General features: G+C 43.3%; 1 protein-coding gene across 1 annotated transcript in view; it reads right to left on the bottom strand.

The window, feature by feature from the left end:
• disc1 (DISC1 scaffold protein) overlaps positions 1-15,425 on the bottom strand; it is a 42,861-nt gene that overhangs the window by 17,631 nt on the left and 9,805 nt on the right. Inside the window, exons 5-10 of the mRNA XM_054600267.1 lie at positions 14,775-14,871; positions 14,347-14,579; positions 11,474-11,528; positions 9,584-9,686; positions 9,217-9,405; positions 1,113-1,173 (exon numbers count right to left, since the gene is read on the bottom strand). Coding sequence (XP_054456242.1) covers positions 1,113-1,173; positions 9,217-9,405; positions 9,584-9,686; positions 11,474-11,528; positions 14,347-14,579; positions 14,775-14,871 — 738 coding nt within the window. The remainder of the gene's footprint in view (positions 1-1,112; positions 1,174-9,216; positions 9,406-9,583; positions 9,687-11,473; positions 11,529-14,346; positions 14,580-14,774; positions 14,872-15,425) is intronic.

The raw sequence follows: 15,425 nt of genomic DNA, 5'->3' as shown, positions 1-15,425 counted from the left end.
AATGAGCCAGCTAGTATTACCAGGTCGTTTTTTTTTCTTCACATTAGACACATAACACAGGCAGGTAGTCTCAACCATTCTAAAACTTAAACAAACAAAACACAAAGCGGCCATCTGCCCTATTGACAGTAAAGGTCCCGAGCCTGGCTCCCCTGCTGGGGCACTGAGATCGCAGCCATGTTGCTCCTTGACCACGCAGAGCTGCATCCCCTCCACAATAAACAGCCGTGCAGTGTGTGACTGACTCCTGGCGTCTGTCCAAGGAGTTGACCCTCCCTCTCCAAGGATGCAACACGGAAAGCTCTCACACTCAGAACACAAAGGAAAGGGTCATGCTCACACAAAGTAAGCCGCTGTGGCCTAAACCTTCCTCCTCTGATCATTTGGAAGAAAAAAAAAGTGAGTAGAAAGCACAACTCATATGGTGTTCACAAAAACGTAACCAGCTCTGTAAAACATGAATGGTGCCAAAAGGCTGCAGAAGAAGAGCCCGATCGCATTGCAGCTGCTCGGTGCTGTCTGTGTTGATGAAGATGAGCTAAACAGCTCTGATCTCCATAAGGAAGCGTAAACACGCGTATGGCGTCGACACTTGTATGGTTTCCACACCCTCTGTTTGGAAAAGTCATCCACTCAGCACTTCACAGTCCTGTTGTTTAACCACCCAACAACACAACAGACCGGTCCTACGTGATTTAGGACCACAGAGACGCAGATAGAAACAGTAAAATAAAAAAAAGATAATTTGGATGAAACGGTTTATAATGAGGAGGGTAAATGTGGCAACTAAGCTGATGTGGAGGTATGAAAAATAAAACGTATAGAAAAAAATGTGAGGATGTGGAAAGGGGAAGAGAAATTGTGCAGGTGAGAGATGGAGAGAAATGTGAGAAAGGGGCTCTGGGAGACAACAGCATGAGAAAAAAGGTGTGAGTGCATGATGAGGTGGGTGAGGTGATGTATTGGGGAGACGGTAGAGGACAACAAAGGTGAGAGGAAATTCCTTGGAGGCTGCTGCTCTGTTTGTGTCTCTCTGTTTTTTGTACTCCCTATTGAGTCTTCATCATGTGTGCACTAAAAAGAGAGCGAGAGACGGCACGAAGCACTCTTACCTGTGCAATCTGTCCTCCAATAGCTTGATGTACTTGGTAGTGTTCTCTTTGAGCCGGCTTTCTATACGGAGAGAAAAGCAAAGAGAACAGCATGTTACGTGTACTTCATTTACCACTTATATTGGCCATGATGGGGTATCCTAGCAACAAATCACAGCTCTTATTCCATTAAAGCTTACTTGTCATTAGCTACAATATATAAAGCTATATATACATGGAAGCAGTCGTCACAGTTGGTGATGGCCTTGTTCTGAGAAACTGCAACAGTACAGTTTGGTACCAAAAAGGCCCAGCTGGCTCTCTCTTAAGACAAACACACAGTTGAGGAAAGATCATTCTCACTGCTCCAAGAGGGGATCAAAGTGGAGACGGCCTGTGGATTAAAGGGGATTCTAACATGGCATCGATAGGTCCCTCATACAGTGCCAGATTTTCCGTGGGGCATAAAGTTGGACGGACGGCTTATGTTGCTTCCTGTGCCCTTCTGGCAGCAGTGAGCTGTGCCTGAGGAGGCAGACGCAGGCTGGCTGAGTGTTAGTCAGGATGGAGAGGAGGGCAAGCTGAGCTCCGTTAATGAGCTCATGTATGAAACATGAGAATATGCCCCCCCCCACCTCGCAGCAGCAAGTCTTTGAACACAATAGGATGCATTTATCTCAAATTGCGCCCCGTATATATGTGCACACAAGCTATAATGTTCAATACAAACCCTCCTCCTCCTCCTCCTCCTCCTCCTCCCCACTCATGGATCTGCCCATCCCAGCATCTGTACAGCTCAACAACCATAGTCAGCTCTTTCCTACACTCTGGTGCTGTCTGGACTAGAGATGCACTGATTGCAGTTTTGTTGGCCAATTCCTATTTCCATTTTTTTATATAAGTCTGATCTGCCTTTTCCAATTTTTGCGATTTCTAAGAACTATAATCTACAGCATGGATCCAGACAAAAAAAATTTCACCACCGTAACTGAAAATAATTGCAACTGTCCTAAAGTCAGTGTAAGCCGTCAAAAATTAAGAATGTTTTCCTTTATTTTGTTATTATCAGCTTCAGTGGTTATTAACATAAAAAAAGTTACAATTTAAATGAAAATGAAATAAATGATTGTATTTAGATATTTGCTTTGATTTAAAAAAGATGGCATTAGTAGTTTTAATGATGTATTATAAGCTGCTCAGAGCTAGTGTACGGAAGTTAAACAGGTAATATTTCTCTCTCTAATATTTGTTTTATATTCATGTGAAAACATCTCCTTCAAACAACTGTATTTATTCAAGTTTCTGGCCAGAATCTTCATTTTTCAAGATAACACTTGAACACATTCTAATAGTGTTATAATTTACGAGTCATAATGCAAGTCAATTCAACCTCCTTTAAGGTTAGCTGTTATCTTTGTTATAAGCAGGCACAGTGCCAGGGAGAAACCTATTACATTGTAATAAGGGTCTGTTAAAGTTAGTTGTTTCTAAGGTTGTTCCTCCACGGCTTATTTTAAACTTGCAGCTGTGACAAATTGTAAGCTTCATGTCTTCGTCCCTCGCGTTGAACAACTTCCACACTGGAGACATGTGTGTCTTTTATGGCTGTGACATTGCTGTCTGTGCCATCGTAAAAACTATAATGTGGCAGCAACACGCGTTTGTAAACGCTTTGCATGAAAGCAATTAAACTTATTTCCCAAAATGTCGAATGGAGACAACAATAGAGGACACACCATGCCAAAAAGCATGATGAAGACACAAGTAGACATTGCTTCATTTTAAGGAAACAAAAGAAAAGGCAACAATGGATGGAAGCTCCTGTAATGTAACACCACTTAGCTCGCTCATACAGAGAGAAAGTTACCTAATTGGCTGTTCTGAACCACACTGAGGTTTGAAATATAATTTGTATCATTGTCTTGATTGTGGTTATTAGACAGCATCAGCTCCAGGACGAGACAAGCCGGGGGCTGGCACAGCGGGGAGGAGAGGAAGAAGTCTCAGACTAAGTGGCTGTGACACACACACACACACACACACACACACACACCTCTGCTCAATCAGAGGGAAGAGGGAGGCCGGTGGCGTAGCTATCCCATATCTGGCGAGCAGATCTGGTGTTCGTGGACCAGACAGCTCACTTACCACCCCTCTAATTGCTATGCAAGATCCTATCCCACCTGACAGAGTCTCCCATGTCAACTTCCATTCATGCCGGCTCTGTTAGGCAGCGTGCAAGGAGATAGCCATTGAATAATACATGGGGGCATTAAGCCTGACTTGGGATGGCACTGGGCATGTACAGATGTGAGATGACTAAGTAGGGCTCGGCCTCGAACCAGAGCAAGATCCAGATTTAGAAATAATATACTGTGAGGAAGAGAAACAGTCAACAAAAAAAGACAGATGAAGATGGGAGATATGACACCAGTGTATTAACTGCTTACTTGGTTTTTATTTCTATGCTAATACTGAGAGGCAGTGTGCCATCCTGTCGCCATGCCAACCGGTGGCAAAAAAAATAGTGAGCCTCTCCGGGCGTGACAGATGAAAATAATCTTTTCTTTATAGAATGGGACAAGACATCAAGCAGCAGAGCCTCCTCCTGCGCTGAGTGGAACCAGAGCACTGGGTGATATCGCCACTTCCTGTAAGTCAGCGGGAGGCGGCTGTCGTTGGCAGACCATGCGAATAAAATCGCCACTAAAAAGCCCATAAAGAAGAGAGCCGGTCTGTTAGTCCCTGATACATGCGGCAGTATATTTAGCATTGAAGGAACCTCACAAAAAGCCATTCACAGAGCCGGCACTGGAGAAATTCATGAGCTCAGCTTCCCCTCAACGCCAGTGATCTCAGCAGGCGCTAAACATCAGTGATTGCTGCCAAGGACCTCGGCCAGAATCGAAGAGGCCATTCATTCATAACACAAACAGAACTGAGACCCCGCTGAAAGACGATGAGAATGTGTTGCTGGGTGTTTGGAGAGAAAATAAAAGATCTTGCTTAATATAGGTCAAAATACTCGGTTCATTATTCTAATGAAGAAATAATTACTTCAGCTAAATAGATGTAAAGTTGATAAAAAATGATGAAGCTGATGATTACAATCAGCACACAGACAAAGCAAATGGAGCAGACTTATCGCAGAGTGATGCAAAATTCTCGATGACGAAGTTATGGGTTTTAATGAGCCTGCAGAAGTTGACGATGGCAAGGTGTTTGCATTTGCCGCTGCATTATGAGCATTTGAACAGCTCTCTAATTGAAAGTGAATAATGCAGTAATTTCTTCATTGCCTCGTAACAATGAAAGCACCCAACATCTGTGAGGGCCTTTCGCGTTGTCTAACAAATGAGAGGCGGCTCCGTGCTACCGCCGATGTGCGTGTCATAAAAGCCTGCGCATAATAAGGCAGAAGAGGAATTGTGTGTCTTTGTAATTGAGTTGAAGGCACCGACTGTGATTAATGTGTTTAAGCTCGGCTCGGGCTGTGTGAGTGCGACGGCTCTGCAGGTAACACAAACACACAGTCAGCATATGCAGACGCCCACATTGTAGGAGCGTATGTGAACTTAACGGCTAATGACGGAAGAGGGACAGGCTGATATCTCAGACAGACACTCAATAACCCATGATGCTTTAAGGCTGCCGGATCACAAAGCATAGCGGCTCACAGATTGCAGCTGGCGTGGTGTAACATATTGTGGGGCTACGCACAAATGCACAACAAAAGGAATCATTTGACAAAAAATGTGCCTGTGTGTATTGGGTGGATATATATATATATTTCAGTTTTGGCTACTGAATTACTCTGACTAAAATGTTAGACATGCTCACTGTCATTATAACTCAAGTCAAACTCTGTAAATAGGACTTGCTTAGAGGAAACTCTAAACTTACTTTTCTGTGGGCTGCAAAATAAATATATGTATTTCTTCTGATGGCTGAATCTGGGAAGCACTAAGACGCAAAAATAAGAGGAGCTCTCTCAAAATGCACGGCCATAAAAGCTCTAAAACACTATCTTGGCAGCTCACCTGCTCACATCCCTGCTCCATTAAACTGGCATCTTATTATTTCCTCTGCATCCTTTGAGAAACTCCATTAGCACTGGGCTGATACATTTTCCACAAAAAACACATTTCTGGCACATTTGTTGTTTTCCTCTGTGGAAGATATGTCTAAACTAGCCGTGCTAGCTGCTCTGTGGTGGCTGTACTCTGAGACAGAGTGGTGCTTTAAGCCAGATGCTAATGTCAGCTTGCTAACATGCTCACAATGAAGATGCTAACGTCACAATGAGTACAGCAGGTATAATGTTCACCACGTTTACCATCTTAGTTTAGTGTTTTAGCATGCTAGCATTTGTAATTAGCACAAAAACACAAAGTACAGCTGAGGAGCTCATTAGTTTTTCGGGTATTTGGTCATAAACCAAAGTATTTGACCTACAAGCGATGGCACAAGATGGAAAGTCAAATGATAATCCGTTGAGCAGTTGTCGAGCTATTTTAGTCCGGACCAAAGTGGTGGACTGACATGCTGTTAGCTTGGCTAAAAACAAACGGCTTTACTGTGTTACCAACATTTTGACACTCAACCTCCTTGTATAAGTCATATGTAAAGGAAATGGTGGTGGGAGCCATTGTGGTGGTACCTCAGTGAACTTCCCTTTGTTTTGGCAGTAATTCTAATGGGTACGGACACTTTGAAACTCACAATGGAGTGATGCCTCCATTGAATCACAAAAAAAAAAAAGAATACTGCCAAAACTTCAGAGACAAAAAACAGGAAACATTCTCCCGGGTCCACTTAACCACTACACCGCTCTCAATCATTCAGACACTCTTTAGGAGAAGAGCTGTCATACGTTCCATCATGTTCTCAACAGAAGTACCCTGAAAGAGACAGGGTCATGAATTAATCATGTATGTCCTCGCCTTTACTATTGGCACTCCATTAAGAGAAAAATTGCATTTGTTTAATAACACAGAGAGGCAGCATTTTGATGTACACTTCAGCTGCTGGACCTGTGTGCACCATCGAGTTTGGTCGGAATGGGCTCCCACCTCCTGGCAAAGACCATAAAGCAATGGAGTGGGGGCTGTATAAAGAGAGAATAGATGGTAGAGATTCAGCAAAAGACAATAATAATAAATAAAAAAAACACTAATTAAATGTGTCCCAGTGGAGCCATGCGGAGAAGACAACCAGACTGCTTCAGAATGTACCGCCTGCCTACTAACAAAAGCATTAAATAAGCATTGGCAGAATACTTTGATAAATCAAGAGGAACACATACTGAGACACTGCCTCCCTATTTGAACGTCCTCACCCCTGGGGGTCATTTACTCATGTTATACAGCTCTTCAATTATTTATTTGTAAATTTAGTTTCACTCCAGATCTCTCTTGGGGGCAAAATTATACTCTCAGCAGGGAATCAAACCTCCGGCTATAATGGGTTTGGTATTCATCAGCACTCGTGCCAATGGCAATTAAGGACGTAATGGCTCCCAGGCCAAAAACCCCCACACCACAAAGTACACTGGGCGGAGACGCTCAACAAGCTGAAGCTGTGTAGTTTAAGTGAATGCATGTCAAGGTATATATGTGTTATAGAGCTCATGCCATGACTAAAGGCCTTTTCAAGATGATTTTCTTGCTATAAGATGACACTAGTGTCCATAAGGATGTGTTAGAAATGCCTCGGAAACCAAAAAGAACGGCCATCTTGACTTGAAGCAACACTATAATTTCCAATCCCCTCCAGCTGAAGAAATGCTAATGTGCTGTTTGTGGGCTATCAGTTTCCAGATAGCGTGCGCCAGCCCCTTATTACCAAATAGGATGACAGTTTAATGAGCCCCTTGCTTGGTGTCAGCAACGCATTGTGAGATTGCGCCTGCTGCCATATTACGTGCGCCCACTTGAGCATTTGAGCAAGCCGAACAACCAATCATTAACCCGTCGCCTCTTCCCACATTTGCGACACGTTCCTCACCTGGTTCCCTTTCCTTTGTTCAGCACTGTGCGTTTGTGTGTCGCCGGTTTCCCAGCCCTCGTGTCTCTGGGAGCTGCGTTATTCTATGTGCGGCACGCGGTGTGTTTAGGATACCGAGGTGAACTTGAACATGTCTTTCGTGGTTGTCAGGTGAGAGATCAATGCTGTCCCCCGGCTGTTTTGCAAGTCAAGGTGTTCGGGACTGTATATCAGCAACAAAAATCAGACAGATGACTGACTTTCATGCACAAAGGTGAAAGAAAAAGAAATGTAATTTGCAGTTAAGATGATTTGGTTTCTAGTAAAATAATATAAAATCATAGGCCTTTTAATGTGAACAAATAAATACCCCAATAAAAAGTTGATGCAACTTTACCTGACTGCAACAATGAAAGGCTGCCCCCTAGTGCCAGCAGAGGGTGCATTCAAGACAAGACAATGGGTCGACACAAATGGTGACTGTGCAGCCACAGGCCTTGATGGTCTGGATAACAGTGTTTGCTAGATGGCTGATTGCACACCTTGGGATTTCAGCAGGAGCCTGATACAGGACACTTCAATACCTGGTCTGGCCTTGTCACTTCCCCTTCCCTCTCTGCGCTCACGTCTCAGTGCCTCAGAGAGTAAAGTGACCTTTTTTTAGAAATCTTTAGAAATCCCTCTGTGACTGATGGAGTTGAGAAAGTAGCACTCCAGGTGGTGCTGTCAAAGTCCATTTATGTCTCTGCCGATGCCAGGAGGCCAAAACCAATCCAACCACCCCCCCCCCCCCCCATAAAAGTGAGTCCTTTCTTTAAGCAGCATTCGGATCTCCTCCAGTTGGAGAGCGTTCGAGCGCTGATACATCATGTCTGCACTGAGTAGCTCGGAGGTAATTGGCTACTTCGCGCAATCTAAAGCTCATTTCCCCCTGCATACAAATACACACACACACACACACACACACACACACACACACACACACACACACACACACACACACACACACACACACACACACACACACACACACACACACACCCGCCACCCCTCCCCTTCCTCTCAACAACTGCCAGTCCTGCTGGTAACTCATTTGATGCCGACTCCCCACTGACAGCGGATCACTTCTCCTTCAATTGGGAGGAAAGTCATCGTCCATTGATGTCCCCCCAGCGTGGAGCGACATCAAGAGGACTTCTCTTTCAAAGAGCTCTCACGATGCACATTTGAATTGATAGTTAAAAGGTGTATTTAAAGACAGAGAGAAAGGCACCTTTCAGAAATACAACAAACGCTTTCCAGTCGCAGTGGGCAAGGAAAGGTTGGTCGCGTGTTCGTTTTGATGATGGTGCATTTATTTTACCATCCCCACCAGGAGGATCGCTGGTGTGTATCGGTGTGTCCGTTAGCGAGGAAGTGAGTGAGTCCCCACAGTTGGGGGGGGGATAGTTTGCAGTGTGTTTGGCTAACAGCTAACGAAGCTACCAGTACACACACTGTTGTACCTGTTCACAACTTAGTCAATGTCTAATACGACAACTTGAGCTGACTTACTGCATACATTGCGTTTGAATGAAGTGTATTTAACGATGTCTTACAGCCCATTAGAGTATCGATGGAGCGTTAGCCAGTGTGGGATGTATTCAGTCACACAATACAGAGTGGTCATTGCAGACTGAAATGGTGGAGATCACCTTTTCTAGTTTAATATTTTTTCCCTCAGCTGATGACCACGAACAGAGCTAAAAGTAGAGTTAGTATTGGACTTCAGATGAATGATGATGCTTTATGTAAACAGACAGTTGTTTTTTTAATGCCGCCATAGCCGCATCAACTTGTATGTCAGTTTTGTGTTTACAGCTTGTTTTCAATGCCCACAAGTGGCCAAAAAATCTGCTAAAGCAGGTTTAAATGGGGCGAAGATCAATAATTTATTGCCCCATAAATGGCTAGAAAGTTGTCAAATACTCAGCAGCCACTCATTTCTGTCCAAATTACTGCTTCCTGGTAAGAAGAAATAGGAAGTCACGCCAGTCATAAAGATAAATGAAATTCTTACATATCTGAATGAAATTAAGACCAAGCGTGTGGGTCGTATAGTTTCTCCTTTTCTTGATGTAGACCGGCCTCAGTGACTCACCGTGCTGGGCCTCCCTCTGCTCCAGCTCCTCCCTGAGCTGCTGCCGCTGCTCCTTCATCCTGCCCAGCTCCTGGCTGCTCCCTGAGCTGAGGCTGTGCAGCCTCTTGGCCAGAGCATCCAGCCGGTCCCGCTCCAGGTACACCGCCTTCATCTCAGCCTTCAGCTCCTTGGCACTGCTGAAGTCATTACCTGCGCCGACGCACCACGGGAAGACATTAGGTGCCTACACTGCGCATTAATGAGCGCCTCGGTCATTTATAGCGCAATTAAGTGAGGCTAATGGTGGCCGATGCAAGCAGATGAGGTAAACAGAAGACGGGAGATGTAGGAAGGGTTGAACTGGGGGTGTGGTTGAGCGGAGACTTACCCGAGATGGCTGCCAGTTTGGCTTCATGCAGCGCCAAAAGCTGAGTTTCAGTCTCGCTGACTTTCCTCCTCAAGCTGCTGCCCAGCCTCTGACTCATGACCACCTGGGGGAAAAGAAGGACAAGAAGAGGCTGAGGAGAGAGTGAGGGTGGGGTGGTAACTAACAAAACCTTTGCAGACACATGGATCCCACAGGATGCAGAGCTCATTTCCAATTCCGCTTTCATTCTCTTTTTTTGACACTCATTCTTACAAGACCTTACAGATTCATTTCCGGCCCTCTGTGCTCGCTCCTGCTTTGAATACACAGCAGAGCATCAACGGCGATCTGTTACCTTGTCTATAACCTTTAGAAAAGAAAGAGAATGTGTCTCCTTTCACGTGGACAGACAGGGAAATGTGAAATCTCCATAAAAGATGCCATTAGAATGTCAGGGAGGGGGGGAAAAAAGGCCCTGAATGTCACGGGCCTGATGGGAGACGCATCGCCTTAGCTCTGCTGTATCCACAGAGGAGTTGATGGCTTCAGATACCGCCTGTCTGGCCCTCACATCTGCCCTCAGTCTGCCCTTTAAACCCTCTGTTCTTTCCAATGTATTCACTTTGAGTAACAGCCGGATACAATACCCATGATGCGTCTCCTTCTTTTGAGGAACTATTCCTCACAACTCAAAGGGATGTGGAGCCGGATTTTCTGACGCATTTTCTTCTTGAATCCGACACATTTCTGTGCAACACTTTGAAAAAGGCTGTCAAATAGGTTGGTATTTCTGAGGCAGAAAATCTCCAGGGAGTTCTCTTCCCACAGAAATACAAAAAAAAAACAGGCTTGCATAATTTTATTTCATGCATTACATGAACTGGAAACAGCTCTAGAGTGCCTTTCAAGCCGTATAAATTCTGACATTGGTGATTTAATTTCAAAACATCAGGCTGTTCATCAATCCTGAAAAAAGTCAAGAGAAAGTGAAAGTTACTTTCATACAAGCAATCATTTTGTCACAGCAGGTGTGCCATTTTCCACATGGTGGCTATCTCATTTAGGAACAAAACTTTTTCATTTTAACTTAACAATGGGAAATCTTGTGATTGAGGAAAAAGTGTGTCTTCGTGGAAAGCCCACGTTTTTCCTTTGAGGTGCCGTCGAAGCGTTTGATGACCGCTTTCAAAAGAACACAGTAATAGGAAAAAGGTCTTTTTTTCTGAGCCCCATGTCCACCGCTATGGACTGCCTTTATGCCTCTTTCCTTAAAGCACCACTTCTTACAGATTTCTGCTGCTTTGGGCTTTTTTCAGCTGCAGAGATCTATGTATAGAGATTAGTGAGAGGGAAGAGCAAATCCCTGAGAAGCAAAAGGGAACTCCAGAGACACACCAAATCCAAAAGGGAAACCTGCAAAGCCATTCACACACAGGAATACACCAGTGACACGCATAGAAAAGCCAACAAAGTCACGCTAGCCAAACAGATATTTCACATAATACATCTATGAATCTATCTGTCCAAGGGCTGCGAAAAACCAAAATGAAAACCACTACAATCAAATCACTAACTAAAGTACCAATTCAGTTGCCGGTTTCTCATCAGAAATATTCTGATATTTGTTTTTTTCTAGTGTTGTATTTATGGAGGATCTTTAAGGGGCAATTTTACAAAACGCCAAATCTTCCTTTATGGACAGTTCACTGTCTGGTCAAATGAAAATAAGCACATAAATACAGACACTGACATTTGGTATGCATATTTAATACATTAACGCTGGCCCACAGGACACGCTTTCCAGTTTGACTTACTACTCATTAGATATTCACACACATTCAGTCGTTGCTGGCACGCTGAGGGGAGGCTGAGCTGTTTTGGACTAAATGGGTCAGAGGAACGGTGGCTTACTTTAGCAGTGGCTTCCTTGATGGACAGATTCAAAGCCTGCTCTTGCTCCTGGAGTCTGCAAAAAAGGAAATAAACACATTACAGTGCAGTACAAAGAGTCATCTCCTTCTTTTGGGTGCTTCGAGTGAATGCAATAGATGTCAATGACAGGATTAAAAGTCCACCAGTTTACTCTAATCTACTCATCTGGCTGCTAAACACAGTGTGTTTTTTAAACTATCAAGAGAGTAACTGAATCGTTTAGAAATCTTATGAAGGAATGTCTTAAAAGATCTTGTCCGATCGATAAGAGCAAAAGAGTAGGCACTAATTATGCACTGATAAGTCTAGGTCCTTGCATCCGCAGCAAAAACTCCAAACGGCAAATCCCTACAAGCAGAATAAGAGGTTCACACACTGTCTAGTACAAATGTTTTAGACTGATTTTGTGTGCAAACATGGAACCATAAGGCCTGCTTATGAATTTCACATTTGGAACCAAAACTCTAACCAGTGACTGGAGTCACTTTTGCTTGAAAAACTTTGATTTGCTTTCTTGCTGAGAGTTGCATGAAAAGAAATTGATGCTGCTTTTATATCTGTCTGTTAATATGAAGCTCAAGCCAGCTGCGGGTTAGCTTAGCATAAAGACTGGACACGGGGGGAAACAGCTAGCCTGGCTCTGTCTAGAGGTAACTAAATATATCTTCCAGCACCTTAAGAGCTCACGACTTAACACTGTGTTGTTAAATCAATTCAAAAATGGGAGAGTAGCAAAGACTATTGTGGTTTTATTAAGGTTATGTGCTCGGTTAATATCTTTGTCGGATTTAGTGACTCCCAACAGGCTGCTGGCTGTTGTTCTGTATTGAACATTAAATACTGGAGCTTCAAGAATCTCTTTTTACAATTATTCTGCTGTCGTTTACATCTTGAAATCATGCCACTGCGCTCAAAACAAGGCTCTGATATGATTTGTTTCCTAGTAACACCTTCAATCTGGCATTTTCAAACTGACAAGGTCACATTATTCAGTGACAGAGATATAAATCAATTAGTAGACGGAAACAAAATGAGCATAACATCCATTATGCACGACACAGTCACCTTGAGATGGTCTCAATTGTCTCATATCAGAAAAATCAGTTATGTTATTCAGGCTGACGTTCAGGGTGAGTCAGGGTAAAATGTTGTCTCTAAACATCAGTGTATCTTCACCCTTTTTTGGGGGGAATGCAGCTGGATAGTGCATATTTCTTTAATCCAGTAAGGAAATAAATCTTCATATCATAAAGAAATATCCTGTTTTATTTGGGGAAGGGAACCGCAAGCAACACAATCCTCACGATGACCCAAAGCACACCGGTTGGAGATGTGCAGCTGAATATCCCATCCGAGGTCGCAATTTCAATCAGCTGCGAGAATAAATGTGTTCCAGTTGGGGTGAGAATACGTCAGATATCAAATTATGCCAGTGATGGCGGGTCACGCCACCGAGGAAGGCGATAAGTACAATTTACATGTCTTTCTAATGAGTGGCAAGACAGAGACGCTTTCCGCGGTGCTCCGTCGTCGCAAGCTGTTAACTTCAGAGGATACGATGCAAAATAATAATTTGCATCTGAGAAAAACCATTAAAATTCAAAGCAGGTTCAAACAGGTGTGAGAGAAGAGGATTGAGGGCACAGGAGGATGCGAGGAATAAAGAAGAAGTAGTCGAGGCTGCTGGATGCGTCCTCTCTGAACCTGAAAATAAACAAATCATTCTTGCACAATTATTGCATTACATTACATTCATTTGGCTGCCGCTTTTTGTTCAAAGCGACTCACTATAAATGGTTTCATCTTCCACAGGCACAAGAGCTAGTAGTCATCAAAAATCACATGTGCATCCCTCAAACATCCAAACGTGTGTACAAGTTGAGCTGCATGTTGTATATGTGAAAATAGGATATCTGCATTGTCAAAACTCTTCTATTGCTTAAGATGTTAATTGGGATGAAAACAGGACAAGTGTACTTCTGACTCAGTTGTACTTTCTTGGTACAAGACAAGACGGTCCCGCTGCAAGATTAATGCAAAACGGCACTTTGTTTGTCAGAGGACGGATGAAGCTGGGAGGGAAAGATTTTGTGAAATGGAGAATCTGCTCCGACACATCCTCCTCTAAATGAGCTCATTTAATGATAAGAAAAATACGTGACTTGATGTAGGAAAAAACATTCATGGACTGATGGTTGTTGTAGTGTCGCTACCTCTCACAGCTCTCTAGTAGCCCCACCTGGTGACTGACAGTACTGCAGGAACTGTGAGAACTGTGAGTTTTTTGCCATTTACTGTCAAAATAACTCACCTGGACTGTGAGCACATATTGGAGGTTTATCTGCTGTGTCTCATATGATCCATATTGTATAGAGTATATATTAGGTGCGTAATATAATTATAAAATCAGTCAATTTATTATAAGTGCAACCTTCAGCCAATCATTTCATTTCTGAGTAATGTCAATGTGTGTTGGGCCCATATGATTTTCATAGTTATGGCTTTCGGCAACGTTCATCCTTAACCAATTAAAGTCTGACTCCCATGACCAATGGGGGAAAAAAACATCATAATAACGTGTAAAATGCAAATGTGTAATGTGTTAAGATGTTTCTTCACAGAACACTCCCAAGGCACAAATTGACATTTACATTTTTCCACATACATTTACACGTTTCTCGCAGAAGCACATACACCTTCTGGACAGCAAAAGCCAATATTATGCAAAGATCTCTTTATGCACCTGCTCACGTAAAAAGTGACATCAGTAAATTTCCCCCAAATCAATCCTGTGCCACTTTTTTTCAGATAGTACACTGTAACACAATATTCTGCACATCTGTGACGCCCACCTTAACAAGGAGGGTGAAGGAGAGACGGAGATCTGTGCCCGGTTGTCAGAGGTGACGAGGTCCTGCAGGGTTCGGCTCATGTCGCGGAGCTGGGCCACCGTGCAGCTCCTCAGCACGGAGCCCTCCAGCTCCTCGGCCTCCACCCGCTGCTCCTCCCGCTGGATCTGCTGCTCCAGGCATCGGCTTCGGTCCTTCAGCTCCGCCAGCCTGCGCTGCAGCTCTTTCATCTCCTCCTGCACAGGTTTCATTTATGATCTTTGCGTTAATTATCCGGTGTAGAAGAAGAGGGCTACAGATTTGAGCACAACTATAAGTCTTTCTTTAAAAAAATAGGTATTTTTCAGTATAATATTACACATATACGTGACTCAAAGTGGCAAAAAAATCTCCTTTGAAAGCTTTAATAACATAATGTGAGCTGAATTTACCTCTACCAGCCGTTTCTCTTGGATCAGGCGATCTCTTCGATGCAGTGGGCCCTGCAATGAGTCGGACCGCTCTCTTGCATCAGCCTCTACTGTCTCCCTGACAACCAGCCACAAAAACAAACAGTCACTACAAAAGCCTCAGCAATGATGATCTTTAATTATGGCATTTTCTATTTGTTCATAACCTACATTCTCATTTCAGGGTCCTTTTGGTCCCTTTCAGGTTAGCTTATATTGGAGGCACTACAAGTGCACTGTGTATTGGGACAGTAGTTACTAATATGCCTATTTCGAAATTAAGTGTTCAGTGTATTTCACCAAAGTTTCTTACTGTGAGTGACTCCAGCCGCAGTGTGTTTTTCAGGGGTGGATTTAATGATTTGAGACCACATGAAAATGCTGTCTTGCTATATTTTTTACCCTTTTTCTAACCGGGAATGTTGGTACTGACAGTTGTAGAAGAAGAAGGCTGCTTGAAAAATTCCTTTACTGAAGTAAAACTGTTAACTGTATATAATAAAACTATCTCACTATATCAAATATACTAAAGTTGACTTAACGTCCGTTCAAGGTGGAGCTTTCAATGCCGTGATGCTGAATAGTTTAATGAATAATAATTTATCATATTGTATTTGCAATATTTTCTAAGTT

This window comes from Anoplopoma fimbria, chromosome 6, assembly GCF_027596085.1.
Source record: "Anoplopoma fimbria isolate UVic2021 breed Golden Eagle Sablefish chromosome 6, Afim_UVic_2022, whole genome shotgun sequence".
Classification (NCBI taxonomy): Eukaryota; Metazoa; Chordata; class Actinopteri; order Perciformes; family Anoplopomatidae; genus Anoplopoma; species Anoplopoma fimbria.
The sequence above is the reverse complement of the archived record's forward strand: the minus strand, read 5'-3'. Positions and strand labels throughout refer to the sequence as shown.